Genomic DNA, 23501 nt, shown 5'->3' on the forward strand with positions numbered 1-23501 from the left:
ACTTCTTGGATCATGCTGCAGTGTTGCATGTCTACAGAGCGTAGCAGTAATACGGAACAAGCTGGCCAACCTCTATCAAAATCAATTCTATATCCTCTTCCGAGGCATTGTATCAGTCCTCTAATAATAGCCAAAATGCTTGCTGAGTGGCATGATCATCATTCTTCATAGGATTTCATGCCTCTCTTCTCATCATGGACCCAAAGGACTCTACTTGCCATGCCACAGACTTTCTTAGGTGCTGGCCAGTTAAAAAGCTACGAGCAACATTTTAGATGGAATGCAACTTCAAAGTCCACTGAACATTATTCTAGCAAGATTCAGGCACACAATCAAAAAGGCAATATCATGCTACGGACTCCTGTGAAATGCACTCCAATAGCTGCTAAGACCCATGAATATCCACCAGTTTTGCCTCCATTTAGAATCTTTTGATACCCATAAGCATCCCTTCTGTTTGCTGGGCAACCACTATTCTCTTTCCGGATACCCATAAGCATCCCTTTCTGGTCCTTTTTCATTCACTGTCTATTTGTCCAAGCATTGTGGTCTCCTCTTTTATCATGCTCGAATCTCCGTGGTTTGCCCAAGAAAGTTAACATCTCTTTGGTCCACATGGAGGAGAAGAAAAATTCAGGTCCGTCTAAGAAAAAAGGCTGGGATCAATTGCTCATGGCACTCATGTGGAACATCTGGCACGATAGAAACTCAAGGATCTTGTTGAAAAGAAAATAGTTTTTTTTATTTTTTTTCTTGTGGAGCTATCTTTGCAATGCCAAAACCTCTGTTCCCACGACTGTTCTTTTAGATAAGTTTCTTCTCAGCGTAATTACCGCCCTACTTCTTGTAAATAATTCTTTTCTTTCAATAAAAACTGGGGAGAGTTACTCCCTCCATTGACACTTCGCTGCGACTCATGAAGGTCGGTAGCATGCATGAGACACTTCGCTGTGACTCATGGAGGACGGTGGCATGATGTTGCTACGTTGGTCACAAGTAAACTAGTTCCACCAACAATAATGCACATAAGGCGGGGCCTATCCCTGCCAACTTCTGCATCTTATTACAGATACAAGGGTCCTCTGTGTCTGGCTGCATCATCGCCAACTACAGCACGGATTAGGACCATAAGGACTACCACGGAACCTTGTCACGCAGCTATAAGGTTGTCTCCACTCTGGACCACATAATTGGTTCAGTACCTTCCGTCAAAAAAATAAAGATAATAACGGGGCAAAAGTTTGAAACCTCAACTAAGAATCCAAATCTATTTAAATCTAATCACAAGCATCACAATCGGTCCGTTGTTAGTCTCATAGAGCCCGTGCTATAGTATTCTCTAGTCCATATAGGCTATGGGCGGATCTCCTCTAATATCATTTATAACAACTTAGGACTTCATTTTTTGAATTTCTTAGTTCTGTATAAGTACCCAAAATCTTTTAATGAATAACTGATATGGAACTAAATATATGTCTACATGGAATCTGAGACAGCTGCTGCCAAACTGGCCAACAATAAGGACATCTAACAAGTTTCATATAAAATTAGCAGGACAAAGTATGCACATACTGGACCCATCACATGCACTAGTACATATAATTTGATAAACGACACCCCCATCAGCCAGAGGATTCCTCCCCATTATAACACCCACCATGCACCAGCAGAAAAGCTCTCTGCAAATTAAACTGCAGCGATTTTAAGGCGTGGAAGAAGATCAGCGTGTCCGGATCCTGTATGAGTGCTTCGTCTGTTCAAGCATCTGAACAACCTCTCTCATGGTGGGCCGCTCGACGCTCTGCTCTTGGACGCAGAGCATCCCCACGAAGAACACCTGCATGGCCTCTTCCAATGGAACATTGATCAGCCTTGGGTCTAAAATCTTCACCACCCCTTCTTTGCTCCAATTTGTGTTCATCCTTGCCCACTGGACAATGTCTAGTCCTTCCTCTCCAAAGTCCCCCACTGGTTTCCTACCGGTGATCAGCTCTAAGAGAACAACTCCGAAGCTGTAAACATCGCTCTTCTCATCAACCCTCAGAGTGTATGCATACTCTGCAAGTAAATAAGAAAAAGGGGATAATTAAGCATTCTTATGGCCATATTTGAAGATTGAGATTGGTGGATATCATTAAAAAGCTCTCATTATTTCTTTTATGAAGGGAAAAATCGAAATTTTGTATGTAAGATAACCTTCGGATCCATGTCATGGCATGCAGGTTGGAAGTGAGAATTTTTTTCCAAATAAGAAGCCCATCAGCATATGGCACACAGGGCAAATGGAGCATTTGTATGGGAAGAAAGAGCAAATGAGGCGTCACCAATGCTTTATCCTGTTATTTATGTGCTTTTTCCTTCTAGGAATTGGAGAAAATATAAAGCATGGATCCCAATCAGGATTCCTATGAGACACTATGGAATCTGGGGTTTGTTATTGACTGAATGATGGTTTTGGGTCAAAAAGGTGATGCTATTGTGTTGAAAGCAAACTGGGCATGGGTTTCGAGGGGGAGAGAGAGAGAGAGAGAGAGAGAAGGTTGGTGGCACCAAATGGTGGAACGAGGGAAAAGCAAAAGGAAGGGATGCTGCTTTCTTTCTTTGAGGATATGGGTCCTCAGTGCTCTCCTTCTTAGGACTGCACCAGATAAAGCTCATTGCTTTAGCCCTATCTACCAGTGTATTTTATTGAGTATGTCTTCTTCATCAAAAGAATAACTCAGAGAATATCTGAGCATCAGAGATGGTAGGTCTAAAGACGAGGACCGTTCATGGTTTTGAGAGTCCACTGAATCGCTTCCAATATATAACTAGTTTGATATATTTTTCAAGGAATAATTTATTAGATATATAGATATGCAAACAGTTCCTTCCTTGGGATCATGGAAGCACAAGTTGCACTTCCTTTTCTACTTATAAACCAGAACGTAAAATATTAGAGAAGATCTATCATCAAAATAACTAAAACTAATCAAAAGTTTCAGATCAATTGGGTTAAGCTCAAGCTGCTAAATTCTAAACAAAGCTTAATTTGATCACATACCCGGAGCAATGTAGCCATAAGAACCAGCAATGGCTGACATGCATTCGGAGACTCCGGTGTCCCTCAGATACTTGGCTAGGCCGAAGTCCGCAACATGAGCTTCAAAGTCTTCATCCAATAAGATGTTATTGGATTTGACATCCCTGTGAAGTATGGGAGGACAGCAATCATGGTGCAGGTAGCATAATCCCTTGGCTGCCTCAGTTGCAATCCTCAGCCTAATTTGCCAATTGAGGTACCCTCCTCTCTTCCCATGAAGTACTTCTCCCAGGCTTCCATTCGGCATGTACTCATAGACGAGCAAATTAGTCTCCTTATTAGAACAGAATGCGAGCAACCGGACGATATACCGATGTCTTATCTTACCCAAAGTCTGTATCTCTGCAGAGAATCCATTATCATGCGAAGACCCTTTGCTCATCCCCAGCAACCGCTTCACTGCAACCTGCTCCCCATTCGGCATGGTTCCTCTGTAGACAATTCCAGCTCCTCCTCTACCAATAATGCAGTTCTCTTTGAGGCATTCTACGATGTCTTCACTCCCAAATTCTAACTTTTGGAATGCTGTGAGCTTCCATGACTTCGAGTTCCTCCTCATCATCGACCGGGTCTTCATGACAACTGTCGTGGCAAAAACAATAGAACAGGTTAAGAGGCCTAGTGCAAAGAGGAGCTTAAATTTTCCCGGGAGTTGGGTTTTGGCACCATGCTGTTGGTCTGGTTGGAACTGCGACATCGATGAGAAGTTGCATGGATTTGAAACGGACCCACAGAGTTGAGGATTGGCAAGAAAAGATGAGGCATTGAAATAAGCGAACTGCCCGGTCTCCGGTATTCTACCGGAGAGATCATTGTGCGAGAAGTCGGCCGAAGTTAGACTCTTCAAGCCTCCGATCTCCTTCGGAATACTCTGGTTCAAGTGGTTCCATGAGACATTGAGGTAATTCAGTATGCGAATTTGAGAGACTTGAGCTGGGATCGGTCCGGTGAGCTGGTTCTGGCTCAAATCCAAGTATGTGAGCAAGAGGCAATCACCTATCTCAGGGGGAATTCTACCAGAGAAGTTGTTCCTGCTCATATCCATCTTCAGCAGGTGCTTCAGTAGGCCTATCTGAGGCGGCATCGGCCCGGTGAACTGGTTGCCTCCAAGAAGAAGAATCTCCAATGCAGAGAAGTTTCCGATCGATGACGGCAGAGGCCCGAACAACCTGTTGTTTGAGAGGTTGAGCTGGCCTAGCTTCCCGGGCTTCCTTGTTGGCTCCTCTGCTATTACTCCAGTGAGATAATTATTCTGCAATTCCATCAGCGACAGCTCCGGTAAGTAGAGAATTCCCCGGGGAATGGACCCGCTCAAGTAGTTCTGACCCATTCGAACCCTCGAGAGTGTCGAGCATTCTCCGAGATCATCTGGTAAGGGACCAAAGAGGAAGTTGTTGAGCAAGATTAGTATCTCCAGCCTCCGACCGAAGCAGAGAGCTTTTGGGACTAATCCGGTGAGCTTGTTAGTTGACAGATCAAGCTCTCGGAGCTTGCCATTCCGCCCGAGCTCAGGCGGGATTGCCCCGGTGAAGTTGTTCTGCCAGAGCATTAAGGCCTCCAGATTCGGCAGCTCAGCAATGAGCTCTGGAATCTCGCCATGAAACCGGTTAAAGAACATATGCAGCAAGACGAGTTCCCGGAGCTTGGAGAACTCTTTTGGGATCTCGCCGGTGAGAGCATTGTTCGAGACGTCGAGGTATCTCAAACTGCTCAAGTTGCCTAAGTGGGGAGGAATGGTGCCACCGAGCTGATTAGCATGCAGGAAGAGAGTGTCCAGCTTCTCTAGATTGCCCAACTGGGGTGGGATCTCGCCCTCCAAGCCGCAGCTTGATAGGTCAAGATGGACTAGGCTTGCCAAATTCCCGAGCTCGGCCGGGATGCCGCCATCAAACTCGTTGTAGTAACCCAAGTAGAGCTGCTTTAGACTGCTGAGGTTGCCAAGCTCGGCCGGTATGGACCCGCTCAGATTATTTCCGGCGAGCGAGAGATAGCTCAGCGCCTTGAAATCGCCATAGCTCGCCGGGATGGCTCCTGAGAAGTAATTCCCGCCAAGGTCCAGGTGTTGAAGCTTGGGTAGCATTGAAAGGCCAAGAGGAAGAGACCCGAAGAAGTCGTTGTTGTAAGCATCAAACACTTCGAGCTCCACCATTGTAGAGAAGTTCCACGCCAAGGTACCATTAAACTGGTTGTCCGAGATGTTGAGATGTCGAAGGCCCGAGAGCTTAGTGATGATAGGTGGGAACTCACCCGAGAGACTGTTTCCGGCGACTGAAAGGTATCTAAGGCTCCCGAGCTGGGCTATTTCTGGGGAGATGAAACCAGAGATGTTCGAGTTGGATATATTAACCTCGACTACCAAACGCTTGGTGTCGTCGCATCGGACACAAGCCCATGAGCAAAGGGCTGCATGGCTTGACATGTTCCAGCTCTGGAGTAAGTGGTCTGAGGTGTATAAAGACTGCTTGAGGGCAACCAAGATAGAGGCTTGCTTCCTTAGAGATAAACTCAGGGAATTGGTGGGAGAAGCAGAGGAAGGAGATAAGAGGAAGAGGAGGACGAGGAGGAGGAGAGAGGAGAGGAAGAGAGCCATGGTGAGCCTTGTGGGGGAGAAGAGCGGTTAGGTTCTTCAGATGTTCTTATCCTTTTATTTGTGAGAGTAGAAGGAAAAGAGAAACAAAGGAGCTGCAAGGAGAGTTTCACAGGAATGAATGGTATTGAAGTGGTGGTGCCTCTCGGCTTTCGGGTTCTCTTTCTTCCTTTCTCTTCTTTTTGAAAAGAAAAGCTAAAGCTCTCGAGTGTATTAAAAGCGGATCCAACGGGCCGTCGGATCAGAACACCCTCCTCTTGGTGAAAGCCCCTCTTCATGGATAAATTTTCGAGAACACCCTCCTCATCCTACACTGCTGGCTGAAGTAGAGAAATCAGCAGGGTGTCAGCTAAGAGCTGCAATTCCACATCATGAAAAGAGAAATCACCATGCATCAACTGTTTCATGTAAGCATCATCACTCACAAAAACACTGTCAAAGTATTCATTAGTATAAAATTGGTCACCATTCTTTTCTGCTCGTAAAGTTTATTTGTTTTCAAGAAGGCCTTGTGACAAATAAGGGCTTTGCTAGGTAGTTGGTGTCTAACCTTTGTTCAGATAGGGAGAACGGGCTTGAATTTTTCTCAGGTGTTTAAAGATTTTCAGATCATTTCAGGTACAGTGCAGCTAGATGCATTTGTCATGCAGTACGCATAGCATGAATGCTCATGAAGCCAGTTTGGTTGTAGAATTAGGGAATTAATATGCCACATAGCCTCTGTATTCAGTCTTTAAGGCTTAATCATCAAGAAAAAAAGTGGTCGGTAGGTAACTAATGCATGGATGTAAGTTGTTCTGATGTGAAATTTAATGATTTAGGAGCAATGTGGGGTCCTATCTTGGCAAAGAATAGCTTTTGAAGCCCTATTGCTGGATCCTAATGATGCAGCATTGCAAGGTCAAAAAGCTGTTGATAGGAATTAAATACCGGCAAAGAATAGCTTTTGAAGCCCTTTGTCCAACTATGAATCCCTAGTGGTTATCACCAAAAATATGGAAATAATAAATTCACTTCTCCAAGTCACTGCAGAAACTACATCAAAGGAAACAGAAGATGATGATGATGAGATGAATGATGGTGAGGAGGAGATTACAACCAGCTAGCAGAGAGATAACATAACATGCAGTAACTCAAGAAGGGAGATATTTACAGCTCTATCCTCATTTACCTTTACTACCGGGGACCGCATCATGCTTTTACTTCATGCATGGGGTGAATCCCTGCCTTGCATTCAGACTACAGAATGCAATAGAAAAGATGGATGTTGGTGGATATAAGGAATGTACTCATTCCATCTCTTTTGTTTAACATGTGACTGGAAAAGAGAGTTCACCTGTTGTCAACCATGAAGAGATTTATTTGATTTGTGAGACTGTTCTGCCTTCAAAATATGAGAACCATAAAGTAATAGGAAAGCATGTATGGAGGCTCTGAAAGGAAACAATCACCCATCATATATGTGTTCAATCATGTTACAGAGTAGATAAAGTGAGAGGGTCGTGCATAGGGAAGTAATTTAGTTTTGCCAAGGATGACCATCTAAAAGTTAAAAATGAGATAGATGATGGCTTCCTAGCAAAAGCAAAACATTGTTAAAGCAAGGGAAACACTTCCTCACCAGATGGGCAACAGCTGCTCCTCTTCAAATAAGCAGAGCTGCTGTTGTATCAGATAAGTAGCACGACTAATAATCTAAAATATGCGATGAGAAAAAGTAGTCCTTTTCACCCTGATCGAAATGAAATTCAACATAGCTCCAACATAAGTCATACAAACCAATAGCTGTTGTTATAGGTAACCTTGTTTTAGAGCAAAGACTAGTTTACTATGTTTGTTCCTCTAAATAAAAAAGAGAAGTTGGAGCATCCACCAAATCATGAAAGGAAAAAAAAAAGAATTTTGTAGAAGAAAAGAAATGAGAAAATAGTTGCAAGAAGACCATCCTCGCCATCAGTCATTGAACCAAAAGAGCCCAAGCACCTTTCCATTGATTATTCAACTTCCATTCTCACAAATAATTCTATTGATAAGTCATTCTCTCATGAGGATGTATAACAATGATTTTGCCAGTATCTTATCTACAACTAGTCAAAACATTTGGTCAAAAATACTCAAAATCAAGATGAGAAGAATCATTTGTGTTGACCTTACTCACATCATTACCAGTAATGCCAAATTCAGTGGCCTTCTTCCCAAGGTTATGAACTTCCTTGCAAGCGAATCGTGCAAAGTCCACTGGTTCAGGTATATGAGGTGGTGTGGAGCTCCTCACCAATGCCCAGTTCACCCCCTCGAAAAATGGATGTTGCTTAATCTCGGTGGCACCTCTTCGGTACGCAATCCTTTTCTCTGGGTCCTTCACCAAGAGGCTGCGAATGAGGTCTCGGGCAACTGAACTCACCACCGGCACCTCTGGGAACTTCAATGGCCGGCCTACTACATTTAAAAGTGTATCTCGATTTCCCGACCCCTTGAAAGGTGTTTTCCCATGCATTAGCTCATACAAAAAGATGCCAAACGTCCACCAGTCAACTGCACTGCCATGGCCCTCTCCTCGGATGATCTCAGGGGCCAGATACTCATGAGTCCCAACGAATGACATCGAGCGTGCATTTGTTGGCTCCGCCATTAGTTCTGGGAGGGCCCCTTTCTCAAGGCCAAAGTCCGATTTGGACTTCCGGTTCCTTTTAGGAAGTATGCGGGGAAAGAATGCCGTTGGTTGGACACAGCCCTGTACTGCATGCTCACTGTCAAGCATGCTTTCGCCGATGCCATCATGAGTGGATGAGGACTTGACAAGTGTTGGATTGACGGAGCACCGCAGTGACAGGTCGAAGTCGGATAGCATAATATGGCCATCCTCTCTGACAAGTACATTTTCCGGCTTCAGGTCCCTATATATAACACCAAGCATGTGCAAGTACTCGAGTGCAAGCAACACCTCAGAAGCATAAAAACTGTTCCAAACAATGCAGAAACATGTATGAACAAATTGTTGAAATGAACAAAGTTTGAAATATTCCTACAACGAATCAGAGATTGATTTGTTGAACTTGGACTCTCACTATATGTTCATATGGGGCACAAAGAAAACTGTATACGAGAAGTGAAGATTCTGGTGATGACAAACAAGACAATATGGATTTTCTTTTTAAAGTGAAGGGTGAGACTAGATAATTGAGTTATGAGTGGGGATTTTCTTTAGAAAGAAACTACAATTGAGGTTGTGGTTTGAATCTGCAACAATAGTCTGTTGTTTTTTAGCAAGGGAAATGAAGAGAAAAGAAGAGGAAGAAAATAGGAACAGAACATTCTAGCATCCACCTAAGGAAAAGAAAACTCATGCTTTATACTTTATCTACGTTCTATTTTCTTCTTTTTTTTAAAAAAAAAAGCTCACTACTCTCAACACATCAATATATGTACTAAATGAATCATGTTTTAAGCTTGTGAACAGGACTTGCCTAGTGATTGACTCAGAAAAGAAGAGAATCCAAACTAGGATCCACTGAGATAGTTCTAACTCAGAATATTGACTCGTAATCTAATCTGAACTCTAAAATAAAATGCCACCCCTAAATCAATGTCTATCAACACAAAATTATTGGATTCTCAAGGATCAACTCAAAAAAAAGAGTTGGGGGGGGGGGGGGGGGGGGTGTCGAGGGGGTTTGTTTAGAGCTACTAGCCCAAAATAGACCACACTATCTGAAAGAGTAGATGCCCTATAAGCCAATCATTTGATGGGTTTCTCTTTGTAATCCTCCAAATCATGTACTTTGACACTCGATATATATCAATAAAGGCATTGTGTTTCATCATTTGCTGCTTATCTATTTTATTATTGGATGATGAACCCCATAAATTAGGACATTGATTTTAGGGTTATGATGAGATTATACCAGTGAGACCTAAAATCCTAAAATCCTAATTTAGAATATTCCCAGTCAAATTGGTATATTGAGTCGGGGATCAATATTACCGGAAAGACTGGCACATCTTATGTATGCTCAATGTAGAGGGTGATTGATCTCACAATCACTTGTGTCAGACACTAATACAAAGATGTGGGTGCTCATTAGAGGAATGAGTTCACTGAAATGACCAGCCATGAGAACATCTTATGGATTCTTACTTAATTATCAAAAGATGGTTCTCATAGTGGGAGTTGTGCAAGTGATCCTTAGACCTGAGATCACCATGGTACCTTGTGCACTTGAAGCTATATTTTGGTTTACCCTCATTCACGACATTGCGTTGTGTACGGGGTATTCTGGATATGGTGGATTTTGTACGAAGGTTGTGAGTAGGTCAACAAGGAATCAGTCACTTCTAGTAAGAGAAGGTAACATCCTACTTACTCTAATCTTATGATGATTCAAGAAGCCTTTGATCAAAGCAAAATGAATATTAGAAAGAGTTTCTAATGTTTCATTGTTTGAATTATCATATAAAAGATTGAGAGAGACATGAATAAGTGATTGAGTTTGATATTGATCCATACTCGAGCACTTATTCAGGATGTAGTATGACTGAGGGATTGAATTGCACAGTAACTTTCCACTGAAGGGTATGTTTGGATTTGTCCAATACATTCCTCATCTTCCGGGTAGACATGATACGTTGCTAGACGTCAATCATGTCTTGTGGGTTGATCGGATCAAAGAGTTTGATTAGATCAAAGCATCAGAAAGGTTCTGATTGCTAAGTCAGGTTTAGCACTAAATTGAACCTAAATTGGATTAGAGGTATTCTAATCAGGTTAGGTCAACTTGCACCTGCACCTACTGCTGGCTAAGATAAGGAACCCAATGGGTCACACACAAGGGAATTGATCAAGGGTCTAATTGGATTAGATCATGTTTGCAAGATGAACATGCTAGCACGTGTTGCAAACCCTAGCTCCTGATTCAAATTAAATTCGAATATGATTCTTAGATTTGGTTGATCTAATATGATTAGATCATGACCTAATATGGGTTAGCCAAGAGTTGAAACCCATTTGGCTTTAATTAGACCTGATTTGATTAGGTTTAATATTTTCTTTAAGTTGGTTAAACCCAATTGGATTGGGTTTGATAGGGCCTTCACTTCTGGACCATTGGATCGCTTCCTGGATGAAGGATCTGGTCCACTGGTTGGCGCCTTCATCTGGACCATTGGATGGCTTCCTGGATGAAGGATCTGGTCCACTGGTTAGCGCCTGAATCTGGACCACTGGATGGCTCTCTGGATGAAAGATCTGGACCGTTGCTCAGCGCCTGAATCTGGACCACTGGATGGCTCTCTGGATGAAAGATCTGGACCGTTGCTCAGCGCCTGAATCTGGACCATCGGTGATGGCATCTTACTTCTGGACCATTGGATGGCACCCTGGATGATGATGTCTTGATCTGGACCATTAGATGGCACCTAGATCTGGACCATTGGCTTTGGTTCACTGCATTTGGGCCCTTGGATCATCAGGATTTAAGAGGGAGATGTGAGAAAGAAGTTGATACACCCTTCTCCTTAGCACCCCATCATGATGGGATGCATCTCTTGGCACATGCCTCATCATGATGAGGTGTGTGGATGGGATGCATCCCTTTATGATGCATCCCTCCATCTCTTATAAATAGGAGGTGCCTTGGGGTTCTAAAGATCATCCAAGAAAAAGCCTCTCCTTCTCTCTCCCTTATCCCTTCTTTCTTACAAGCCTCTCTCTTTTGTCCTAACCCAAGACAAGAGGGTCTTCTTTAGGACAAAAAGGCTAGTGAATGTTTTAGAGGTAGAAAGGAAGAAGGAAGTGAAGAAAAATCAGCCAATTAAATCCTTTGGAAGGATTGAACAATTAGAATCAAGTTTTGGTGGAGCTAGAGTCTTGAACCCATTCCTGTGTGGATCAACATCGGAGGGTGAACATTTGGGCACCTTAGGACATCTTCAGACATATTGGATATAGCGTGATAGGTATTCTTCTATACCAAGATTATATTTTCTACATTATTTGGTTATACTATTAAGGTGATCTTGGCTTATTAGGGTTTCATATAATGGGTTTTATAAGAAAATTTTATAATCCCGTATCTTCCGCTGCGCCCTAGGGCACTGGGAAACCCTAACAGTGGTATCAGAGCCACCCTTAATCAGTTTAACCAAATGATAATACATGCTATTATCTTGATGCTATGAGATAGCTAGGTTGTTTGTATGCATGATTAGTTTATGCTATGAGATAGTGTTATATTCATGTTGTAGCACAGTATAATTGCTAGTACTAAATTATAGAATATGCAATGAGACCAATATAGTAGTATGAAAACTTTGGGCTGACCCATTCTGGAACAATCGACTCAGTTGGTGTCTAGGAAGGAAGCCACAGGTGGTTACTTAATTAGGACCTCACTCTCTGAGTGAGGGGTGCCTCCCACCTGCTTTCCTGGCCAATTATTTGATTGTCCTTTATGGTTGAGCTTAATGTTAGTAAGATACTATTATTTGAAAGCCCTCACTAAATTCATAATTAAGTCGTAGTGTTAATTGCTTTAAGCTGAGCCATTCTGAATCAATTGACTAAGTTGGTGTCTAGGAAAGAGGCTACAGGTGGTTATTTAATTAGGACCTTACTAAGTAAGGAGAGCCTCCCATCTGCTTATCTGGCCAACTATTTGATTGACCTCCATGGAAAAGCTAATTGCTGATATAACACTATAAAGGTCCTTCCTTCATGCTTAGATATTATTATGTCAATATCTACGCTAGCTTGTTGTGATTCCCACAAGGCTAGTATTAGGGATTGATATTGTAATATCTTGGTACATATGATGCATATGGCATATTTTAATATGTTGCCTTGTTGTGATTCCCACAAGGGCAGCATTATTCAAATATGACTGTATAAAAATGAAGGGTTTGACTTAACTAGACACAATAGTTTGTTGTGATTCCCACAAGACTATATGTGTGCTAGAGGACAGAATAAAGTTGGGAATTGCATGGGATACAATTGGAAAGAGTTTCCTACCTTTGAACTTATAAGGGCTTGTTGTGATTCCCACAAGGTCTTTTATAAGGAATTTGGATCTCAACCCCACTAAGAAAATTAGTATTTTCTCGTTCATCATATTTGAGGGTTATGACATTCGATAAAAATAGTGGGAGTAACAATTAGATAGAAGTCCTTGTCTGATTGAATACATGTCATCATGATTGGTCTGCTTATATTAGTGTTCTTTGTAATTATAGATTAATTCTGCAAAAATGGCATCTTCACTCTCACTTAGAGGTATCTTAGATACAAACAAATTGACTGGTCCCAACTATATGGATTGGTTGAGAAATTTAAAGATTGTTCTCACACAAGAAAAACTTTCCTACATTCTTGAAACCCCTGACCTAGGGTCAGCAGGGGAAGATGCAACTGAGGAGGAATTGGCCACATATCGTATGTGAAAAAATGACAGTTTGACTGTCAAATGTATCATGCTTGCTTCTATGAATAATGAATTGCAGAGGCAGCATGATAGCATGGATACTCACTCCATATTCCTTAACTTAAAGGAGTTATATGGTGAGCAGAGCAGAACAGCTAGATATGAGATATCTAAACAGTTGTTCCGTGCTAGAATGATCGAGGGATCGTCTGTGCAAGACCACTGTTTAAAGGTTATAGACTTAATCATTCGATTAAGTCAACTTGGTTTTGCTATGGACAGTGAGCTCAGTCAGGATTTGATCCTGCAATCACTACCCGACTCATTCTCGCAGTTTGTCGTGAATTATCACATGAACAAACTGAATTCTTCCCTGCCTCAGCTTCTAAATATGCTGAAAATAGCAGAGTCTCACATCAAGAAGGACAAGGGTCCGATCCTTCTTGTTGGTGAGAGCTCAAAGAAGAAGTCGGGCAATAAGGGTTCAAAGAAAAAACTAAACCCTAAGAGTCGCATCAAAAAGAAGAAGGGAAAGAAAATCTCTGGACCCGATACCTGTTTCCACTGTGGCAAGACGGGGCATTGGAAAAGGAACTGCAAGAGCTTTCTTGCAAGTGTGAAGCCTGATGCAAGTGTTGCATCAAAAGGTATGTTTTTATTACATGCCAATATGACATTAAGTTCTTCTGATTCTAATTCATGGGTATTGGATACCGGTTGTGGTTCTCACATATGCAAATCTTTGCATGGACTGCAGAAAATTAGAAGACTGAAGAAAGGTGACTTCGAGCTATATGGCGCTGGAGGAGAATCCATCCAGGCTGAAGCTGTTGGCACCTACATACTGGAACTACCCTCCGGAAAGTTCTTGAAGCTAGAAGACTGTTATTTTATGCCAAAAATCATTAGAAATGTAATTTCAATTCCTTTGTTGCTTAAGAAAGGATTCGAAATAAATGGAAAGAGCAATGGTTGCTCTATTTCTTTATCTAATGAGTATTATTGTCATGGCACTATGGAAAATGGTCTTTTAGTATTATGTCTTAATAATGTTATGTTTCATATTGGCAAAGATAATAAAAGAAAAAGAGAAAATATTAATAATACCCTCCTCTGGCATTACCGATTAGGTCATATTAGTGAGACAAGGTTACATAAGTTGTATAAAGATAAATTCTTTGATCCTTATGATTTTGAATCATTAGGAACTTGTGAATCTTGTCTTATGGGTAAAATGACCAAGTCTCCATTCTCGGGACATGGAGAAAGGGCAAGTGAGTTGTTAGAACTCGTACACACTGATGTGTGCGGTCCTATATCAACTCCAGCTAGAGGTGGATACTCTTACTTCATCACATTTACTGATGACTTATCAAGGTTCGGTTTTGTATATCTAATGAAACATAAATCCGAAGCCTTTGATAAATTTAAAGAGTATCAAAGTATGGTCGAAAAACAAACTGGAAAGTGTATTAAAATCCTTCGATCTGATCGAGGAGGAGAATACCTTTCTAGTGAATTTTTAGACTATCTTAAATTAAAGGGTATACTCTCTGAATGGACACCTCCATATACGCCACAATTAAATGGTGTAGCTGAAAGAAGGAATCGTACCTTATTAGATATGGTACGGTCCATGATGTGCTTCACAAATCTTCCAATTTCCTTTTGGGGACATGCCCTAGAAACTGCTGCATTAGTATTAAATAGAGTACCATCTAAGTCTGTATCTAGCACTCCATATGAGATATGGAAAGGAAAGAAACCTAATCTTAAGTATCTTAAGATATGGGGTTGTCATGCTTATGTCAAAAGAAATTTTGGACATAAGCTAAGTGCTAGATCGGACAAATGTATATTTGTAGGTTATCCTAAAGACAGTTTAGGATATATCTTCTATGATCCTACCGAACAAAAGGTATTTGTTGCTAGGCATGCCACTTTCTTGGAAAAAGAGTTTTTCTTAGAAAAAGGCAAGGATAGAAGAATTGAACTTGATGAAGTTCAAGACCTACAAGGTGAGACACATAATAATCCTCAACCAGATGTACCCATGGAAGAGGTACAACCACTACACACTACTCCTCTCCGAAGGTTAGAAAGAGTGCGAAATGCACCTAAGAGGTATGGATTTATCATTGAGAATGATGAAGCCCACATCATTGATAACGATGACCCTCTGACCTATTCGGAAGCTGTCAAGAGTAGGGACTCTGACAGATGGCTAGACGCCATGAAATCCGAGATAGATTCTATGTATACAAACCAAGTGTGGACTTTGGTTGATGCACCTGAGGGAGTGATTCCAATAGGGTGCAAATGGGTATACAAGATGAAGATAGGAGCTGATGGCCAAGTAGAAACCTACAAGGCCAGGCTAGTGGCAAAAGGTTTCAGGCAAAAACAAGGCATTGATTATGATGAAACTTTTTCGCCAGTAGCTATGCTCAAATCTATTCGGATTATCCTTGCTATAGCTGCATACTATGATTATGAGATATGGCAGATGGATGTCAAAACCGCCTTTCTTAATGGTCACCTTGAGGAAGAGGTTTATATGACACAGCCAGAGGGATTTGTCTCAAAAGGGAGAGCAAATCAAGTATGTAGGCTTAAGAAATCCATTTATGGATTAAAGCAGGCATCTAGGAGTTGGAACATCCATTTTGATATGATAGTCAAAGAGTTTGGCTTCATTAAAAATATAGATGAACCTTGTGTGTACAAGAAGACTAGTGGGAGTGCTATTGTCTTCTTGATATTATATGTGGACGATATATTGGTCATTGGAAATGATGTTCCAATGATGCAATCGGTCAAGACTTGGCTATCAAAGAAATTTTCCATGAAAGACTTGGGTGAAGCATCCTATATACTTGGTATAAGGATCTATAGAGATAGATCTAAAAGGATGCTAGGTTTGTCCCAGTCTAGGTACATTGATAATGTGCTGAAGAGGTTCAACATGGATGGAAGTAAGAAAGGTTTCTTACCCATAGGACATGGCATACAACTCTCTAGGAAGATGTCTCCTAAGACATCTGAAGAGAGGAATAGAATGAGTTCTATTCCCTATGCTTCGGCAGTAGGGTCGATCATGTATGCTATGTTATGTACCAGGCCTGATGTAGCTTATGCCTTGGGCATGGTAAGTAGATTTCAGGCAGATCCCGGGGAGGATCATTGGAAAATTGTGAAAAGCATTCTCAAATACTTGAGAAGGACTAGAGATGTTTTTCTGATTTATGGAGGATCAGAATTGAAACTAGAAGGCTATTCAGATTCTAGCTTTCAATCTGATCCAGATGATAGTAAGTCAATCTCTGGATATATCTTCACTTTGAATGGTGGAGCTGTGAGTTGGAAAAGTTCCAAACAGCAAACTGTAGCTGACTCAACTACTGAGGCAGAATACATAGCTGTTAGTGAAGCTGCTAAGGAAGCAGTCTGGATGAAGAAGTTCATCACAGAGCTGGGTGTAGTTCCTGAGATTGCCGGACCAGTCCCAGTTTATTGCGATAACACTGGAGCAGTTGTACAGGCTAAGGAACCAAGGTCTCATCATAGATCCAAGCACATTTTGAGACGCTTCCACCTTGTTCGAGAGATAATCGAAAGACAAGACGTCAAGATTGAACGAGTAGACACAAAGAACAATATAGCAGACCCATTTACTAAAGCTCTACCACAGCAGCAATTCAATCGTCACCTCGATTGTATGGGGTTAAAATATAAGGGCGATTGGCTTTAGTGCAAGTGGGAGATTGAAAGAGTAGATGCCCTATAAGCCAATCATTTGATGGGTTTCTCTTTGTAATCCTCCAAATCATGTACTTTGACACTCGATATATATCAATAAAGGCATTGTGTTTCATCATTTGCTGCTTATCTATTTTATTATTGGATGATGAACCCCATAAATTAGGACATTGATTTTAGGGTTATGATGAGATTATACCAGTGAGACCTAAAATCCTAAAATCCTAATTTAGAATATTCCCAGTCAAATTGGTATATTGAGTCGGGGATCAATATTACCGGAAAGACTGGCACATCTTATGTATGCTCAATGTAGAGGGTGATTGATCTCACAATCACTTGTGTCAGACACTAATACAAAGATGTGGGTGCTCATTAGAGGAATGAGTTCACTGAAATGACCAGCCATGAGAACATCTTATGGATTCTTACTTAATTATCAAAAGATGGTTCTCATAGTGGGAGTTGTGCAAGTGATCCTTAGACCTGAGATCACCATGGTACCTTGTGCACTTGAAGCTATATTTTGGTTTACCCTCATTCACGACATTGCGTTGTGTACGGGGTATTCTGGATATGGTGGATTTTGTACGAAGGTTGTGAGTAGGTCAACAAGGAATCAGTCACTTCTAGTAAGAGAAGGTAACATCCTACTTACTCTAATCTTATGATGATTCAAGAAGCCTTTGATCAAAGCAAAATGAATATTAGAAAGAGTTTCTAATGTTTCATTGTTTGAATTATCATATAAAAGATTGAGAGAGACATGAATAAGTGATTGAGTTTGATATTGATCCATACTCGAGCACTTATTCAGGATGTAGTATGACTGAGGGATTGAATTGCACAGTAACTTTCCACTGAAGGGTATGTTTGGATTTGTCCAATACATTCCTCATCTTCCGGGTAGACATGATACGTTGCTAGACGTCAATCATGTCTTGTGGGTTGATCGGATCAAAGAGTTTGATTAGATCAAAGCATCAGAAAGGTTCTGATTGCTAAGTCAGGTTTAGCACTAAATTGAACCTAAATTGGATTAGAGGTATTCTAATCAGGTTAGGTCAACTTGCACCTGCACCTACTGCTGGCTAAGATAAGGAACCCAATGGGTCACACACAAGGGAATTGATCAAGGGTCTAATTGGATTAGATCATGTTTGCAAGATGAACATGCTAGCACGTATTGCAAACCCTAGCTCCTGATTCAAATTAAATTCGAATATGATTCTTAGATTTGGTTGATCTAATATGATTAGATCATGACCTAATATGGGTTAGCCAAGAGTTGAAACCCATTTGGCTTTAATTAGACCTGATTTGATTAGGTTTAATATTTTCTTTAAGTTGGTTAAACCCAATTGGATTGGGTTTGATAGGGCCTTCACTTCTGGACCATTGGATCGCTTCCTGGATGAAGGATCTGGTCCACTGGTTGGCGCCTTCATCTGGACCATTGGATGGCTTCCTGGATGAAGGATCTGGTCCACTGGTTAGCGCCTGAATCTGGACCACTGGATGGCTCTCTGGATGAAAGATCTGGACCGTTGCTCAGCGCCTGAATCTGGACCACTGGATGGCTCTCTGGATGAAAGATCTGGACCGTTGCTCAGCGCCTGAATCTGGACCATCGGTGATGGCATCTTACTTCTGGACCATTGGATGGCACCCTGGATGATGATGTCTTGATCTGGACCATTAGATGGCACCTAGATCTGGACCATTGGCTTTGGTTCACTGCATTTGGGCCCTTGGATCATCAGGATTTAAGAGGGAGATGTGAGAAAGAAGTTGATACACCCTTCTCCTTAGCACCCCATCATGATGGGATGCATCTCTTGGCACATGCCTCATCATGATGAGGTGTGTGGATGGGATGCATCCCTTTATGATGCATCCCTCCATCTCTTATAAATAGGAGGTGCCTTGGGGTTCTAAAGATCATCCAAGAAAAAGCCTCTCCTTCTCTCTCCCTTATCCCTTCTTTCTTACAAGCCTCTCTCTTTTGTCCTAACCCAAGACAAGAGGGTCTTCTTTAGGACAAAAAGGCTAGTGAATGTTTTAGAGGTAGAAAGGAAGAAGGAAGTGAAGAAAAATCAGCCAATTAAATCCTTTGGAAGGATTGAACAATTAGAATCAAGTTTTGGTGGAGCTAGAGTCTTGAACCCATTCCTGTGTGGATCAACATCGGAGGGTGAACATTTGGGCACCTTAGGACATCTTCAGACATATTGGATATAGCGTGATAGGTATTCTTCTATACCAAGATTATATTTTCTACATTATTTGGTTATACTATTAAGGTGATCTTGGCTTATTAGGGTTTCATATAATGGGTTTTATAAGAAAATTTTATAATCCCGTATCTTCCGCTGCGCCCTAGGGCACTGGGAAACCCTAACACTATCTCCATAATATTTGAACACCCAGTAAGGCATGCCTTCCCAATATTTCCAGATTATTCCATATGAGGTGTTTACCATCTGAAATAAAGGCAACTTTACCTCATTGAGATATGAGATATTCCTCCCCTTCTCATCATATTATCTTAATTTTCCACCTGACACCCTTCCATGCTCCTTTTATTTTAAAAGAATTTCCCTCCCTCACTGAAAAGGCTCACCAGAATTCCTGCCTTGCTTTAAACCACAGAGAAAACCAACATCTTGATACATTAACCCTCTCTCTACGCATTAGATATTCTCCAAATATGCATCCCCCAACCCCCACAACAAACTACTAACTCCTGTAGAATCGTCTCTGCTACTCTCCTTAGTCACATTTAGAAAAGTGATTCTTTAAGTAGGTGGACTGCCAATTATGGAATTTACTAAAATTAACTTCAGACAACTTATAGAGCATCTCCACCATCGCACGGACATTCTCACTTTCTTGTGCTGGAAATAGGGGTTGATATTGAGATGTACATGCTCCAAGAGTATCTCTATGCCATTAAAGTAAAGGTTCTGCATCTTGAATGACATAATGCACATAATTTATTTTACTTTCTAGAAGAAAAGGTCATTTTATTTGCTCTGTCTTTCTGATTACTTTAACCACAAAATTTCCTGTTTCCCGTTAGTCATGCAAATAAAGCACTACAACAAATAATCCATGCCAAATGGAAGATTCTTGCACAGTTGTAAAAAAGAGTGAGATGAAATTCTAATTTCACCTCCTAGAACTAAGCAACAGTGAGTAGCCACCAATTAGTAAGAATTACAATAGTGCAAGAAATGGGAAAAACCAACACACGTCCAAGGTACAAAGAAAAAGTAGAAGACGCACACAGGGAGGTTCACCAAGGGGAAAACGAAATATTAAAAATAGTTGTAGTGAAATGACTAAATGCTAGAATGTGCCTTCGAACTGAAGGCTCTATGTAACTTTCTTACAATTTACTACATTATTTTATCACAATAACTGAAATTAACTAACACAAATTGTGGTAAATGAAGGAAGCAGAATAAAAGTTAGAAGCTCACCGTGCAGCCTGCTCACTGAAATACTTGTTAGGCTGCTTCTGCCGGAGAGAGTTTAGATTCCCTCCACTACAATACTCCATGACTAAGCAATAAAACTTGCCTGTCTCAACATGGGAATATAAAGTTGGTAGAAAAGGATGATCAAGGAGGCCAAGAATTTCCCTTTCAGTTTGTGCCCGGATTAGCTTATTTCTACTAACAAGTGAGGCCTTGTCCATAACCTTCATGGCAAAATAGGTGCTAGTGTTCTTGAGCTCGACAAGATAAACACTGCCAATGTCTCCATAGCCAAGGCGCTTCAGGAGATAGAAATGGTTTAGGCCAAGAGGGGGATCTTTGGAATAACATAGCTGAATGGCCTTCCAACGAGAATCACTCCCAGAGTGCCGCTTGATGGATGCTGTAGTGAAACTGTCTAAGCTGTCACTACGGGTGCTACCAGTGCTATCTCGGTCTACAGAGCAGGTACCTGAATTGCTGATCTTTGCGTCACTTGAATTCATGCATGATGTTGCTGTTGAGGAGGATATGGAGGTGGATGATGCCTTTGATCTCATTGGTATTTCCGGACAAGGGCTGGAGCTTGGTTGCCTTGACACCAATGGCCATGAGTCCCCTGATGTCAAAGCAGTACCATCTTTGGTTACTGGATCTAATTTTTTCTTGTTGCTTAATGCTTTCTTCCCTTTCTCTGGTGTTGCTTCTAGATTTGCAACAGGTCTTCGGCTTGGGCTCGGGCAAGAAATGGGATACCGCCCAGCTCCAGTATCATGACTCAGACTTGTCATTGTATCACTATTATACTTTGAAATTGTCTCCAATTTTCTGTTCTTGCACAATGATTTATTCAAAAAAAAACAGTATTCAACTGACAGTCCGTGTGACTATCTGCGTCAGACAATAAAAATTATTGATGTTATCTCACCACAAATAGATGAGTTAACATGTTGCATGGTTATGGCAGAAAGACGAATAACGCACAGTAACTGGTTTCTGAGCAATATTAATAAGCAACTTAAAATATTACCAAAAATATAACAGCAAATATTTGCACTTGTACAACTATATAGTAAAATTTTGTCCAATTGGTGTTATCCCTTTGCAAACCGTTAATTCAATATGTATAAAAGGCCCAATAATACAAGAGATGGGAAAAGAAAAAGAAAAAGAAAATGGCACAATGTGTGCTATTAACATCCATAACTCTAATTTCTTTTTCTCTTTCCATGAGCTTAACCAAAAACAATATATTTTTGATGAATTCTATCAAATTATACATATATTATTGGACGATGCAGTTTATATTAACCTTTGATTTAAATCTTTAAATATGATTTATACTAGTTTAAAATCTAAAATTTATGTATTTTGGTGGTTTCTAACCTATGCATCGGGTTATCATTAATTAAGGCATGATTCCACGTCAAACTAATAAATCGAAATAAAAATTCAGATTCTCAAATAGAATAATGGAGCGAAAGCTTGGAACGTAAATGCCCCGGAAGAGGGAGAAGGGAGAAATAATTTATACCAAGCTGGTCGGACAGCGAATTATCCTTGGAATCCGATATATTCTCTTGCCCCCCTCATCTATTCCCGATCAATTCCACAATCTCCAACCTTTGGTCAGACAAACTACAAGATGAAAATTTCCGTGAACCACGAGCCATACGGATAATCCCGAACAGGATTTGGGGAGGAGAGTCACCCCCGAAAGAATCGAGGGATTGGAGAAGGTTGGAGAGGTCGTTGGGAGGGGAGAGGAAAGCGTGGAGGAAGAGGAGAGGGGAGAGGAAGAGAGAAAAAAAAAGGGGGGGGGAGAGGGAATCCATACATATGCAAATAGTTGGATAAATATAGATTTGAAATCAGCGCAAGAATAGAATAGATATAGATAGAGAGAGAAAGAAAGAGAGAGGGCTTGGGGTGGGTAACTCGGAGAGTTGCCGATGGAAAAAGGAGGGCAGTTGAGGCGGGAGAGCATTGTATGGGCACGTGCGGTGCACGTGGGGGGAAAATGACGAAGAAATAGCACGCGGAGGGTTTGTTTTGACGGTTAAGCTAAAAATTGTATTGGATTCCTAAATTGAGCTAATATAATTAGCATAATCAGTAGATTTTTTTTTCTTCTTCTTATAAAATTTGGGTCGGCTCACTTCGAAGTTTTTTATAAGTTTTTATAAATATAGGTCTAGCTCATCCTGTCATCCTATAATTTTGCTGGTAGAATTTTTTTTTCAGCCTAATCACCCCAAAAATATTCTAAATATAAGATAAAATATCAATAGTTGAGATCCACTTAACTTTTTCTTTTGTTTGTTGTTTATATTCCTTTTTTTTTGTTAACGCATTCCTTTTATATATATATGTTAAAATTTGGAGCATTGTAGAGTACAATATATGGTAATGTTTAGAAGATAAAGTTTTGGAAATGTTTTGACAAATTGGAGATATTTTTCAGACTTCTAATGCCCAAGGCATTAAAATACAGTGGCAGACCCAATTCATTGAGGTTGACATTGCCAAGATGCTGTAGATTTAATTTATATGTTCAGCTTATTATTGAAGCCCCGGACTCAGAAAATGAAAATATAGGTACTCTATTGAGGATAGAGTTATTTCGCAGAGAATGACAAGGAAACTCGAATATTTGATCATATTAAGTTAAAAATTTAAATATTTTATTTTATTTTACTTTTTATTATATATTTCAACATATATTTTGTTTCTTTGTTTGAAATTTTATATAAAGTATGAGATATTGCTACTCAATATACAATCCACCACACCTAACTTATCGTAAAACCAGTATCGACTCCAAATTATAAAGTACTTGAGCTTACGATATTTGTACATTAACACTTGTTTTGACAAAATGCTCTCCTGCTCTTGGATAAGTTCATCAATTCTATTGCAAGATATTTCAAGAAAATCTAGTTTGTATACAAGGGGAGATCAAGAGTGACATTACAATAGTGTTATACCAAGTTCAAAAGTCGTTGATATGTGAAATGGGAAACAAAATGAATCAATAGGATGATATAAGGTGCAATAATTTTATTTGGCTAAAATTAAGAAGGTTAAATAGTAGTATTGGTACCACCGAACTTTGATTTGGATGGCATGAAAACTTGCCACTTTAGACAAGGGATGGTGATTCAATTCCATAG

At 40.6% G+C, this 23501-nt stretch overlaps 2 protein-coding genes across 5 annotated transcripts; both read right to left on the bottom strand.

Annotated features, from left to right (window-relative positions):
• Positions 1 to 1500: 1500 nt before the first annotated feature.
• LOC103709512 (uncharacterized) lies at positions 1501 to 5672 on the bottom strand. 2 transcript variants are annotated; one of them, XM_026805587.4, is made up of 3 exons: positions 3749 to 5672; positions 3044 to 3664; positions 1501 to 2058 (listed from the first exon to the last, which is right to left on the bottom strand). In XM_026805587.4, the coding sequence occupies exons 1-3, from the start codon at positions 5670 to 5672 to the stop codon at positions 1721 to 1723; spliced, it is 2883 nt and encodes a 960-aa protein (XP_026661388.4). In that variant the 3' UTR covers positions 1501 to 1720. The 2 variants fall into 2 exon arrangements, with proteins under 2 accessions (XP_026661388.4, XP_026661387.4); XM_026805586.4 differs by having other exon boundaries at positions 3044 to 5672.
• Positions 5673 to 5850: 178 nt separating this feature from the next.
• On the bottom strand, positions 5851 to 22320 carry LOC103709514 (serine/threonine-protein kinase RHS3-like). Of its 3 annotated transcripts, XR_016396534.1 has the most exons (5): positions 21863 to 22320; positions 20332 to 21219; positions 7828 to 8629; positions 6841 to 7005; positions 5851 to 5989 (listed from the first exon to the last, which is right to left on the bottom strand). XR_016396534.1 is itself a non-coding variant. In XM_088704845.2 (3 exons), exons 1-3 carry the CDS (start codon positions 21117 to 21119, stop codon positions 6904 to 6906), a joined length of 1692 nt encoding a protein of 563 aa, XP_088560971.2. In that variant the 5' UTR covers positions 21120 to 21848; the 3' UTR covers positions 6865 to 6903. The 3 variants fall into 3 exon arrangements, 2 of the variants coding, with proteins under 2 accessions (XP_088560971.2, XP_008793132.5); XM_088704845.2 differs by lacking the exons at positions 5851 to 5989; positions 21863 to 22320 and having other exon boundaries at positions 6865 to 7005; positions 20332 to 21848; XM_008794910.6 differs by lacking the exons at positions 5851 to 5989; positions 6841 to 7005 and having other exon boundaries at positions 7654 to 8629; positions 21863 to 22317.
• Between the last annotated feature and the right edge of the window lie 1181 nt (positions 22321 to 23501).

The sequence above is a fragment of the Phoenix dactylifera genome, chromosome 9, assembly GCF_051530095.1.
Source record: "Phoenix dactylifera cultivar Ajwa chromosome 9, Ajwa_hap1_PhDact_Kaust_v1.1, whole genome shotgun sequence".
Lineage (NCBI taxonomy): Eukaryota > Viridiplantae > Streptophyta > Magnoliopsida > Arecales > Arecaceae > Phoenix > Phoenix dactylifera.

What these genes read in the sequence shown, in the direction of transcription:
- LOC103709512 (XM_026805586.4), bottom strand. Translation starts at nt 5,672, where the DNA reads ATGGCTCTCTTCCTCTCCTCTCTCCTCCTCCTCGTCCTCCTCTTCCTC. An exon ending in TTATGGCTACATTGCTCCGG is followed by an intron (nt 2,059 to 3,043) that starts GTATGTGATCAA and finishes ATTTACTTGCAG; the next exon opens with AGTATGCATACACTCTGAGG.
- LOC103709514 (XM_088704845.2), bottom strand. Translation starts at nt 21,119, where the DNA reads ATGACAAGTCTGAGTCATGATACTGGAGCTGGGCGGTATCCCATTTCT. An exon ending in TTCAGTGAGCAGGCTGCACG is followed by an intron (nt 8,630 to 20,331) that starts GTGAGCTTCTAA and finishes TGTTTGGAACAG; the next exon opens with TTTTTATGCTTCTGAGGTGT. An exon ending in TTGGCATTACTGGTAATGAT is followed by an intron (nt 7,006 to 7,827) that starts GTGAGTAAGGTC and finishes GGTTGACAACAG; the next exon opens with GTGAACTCTCTTTTCCAGTC.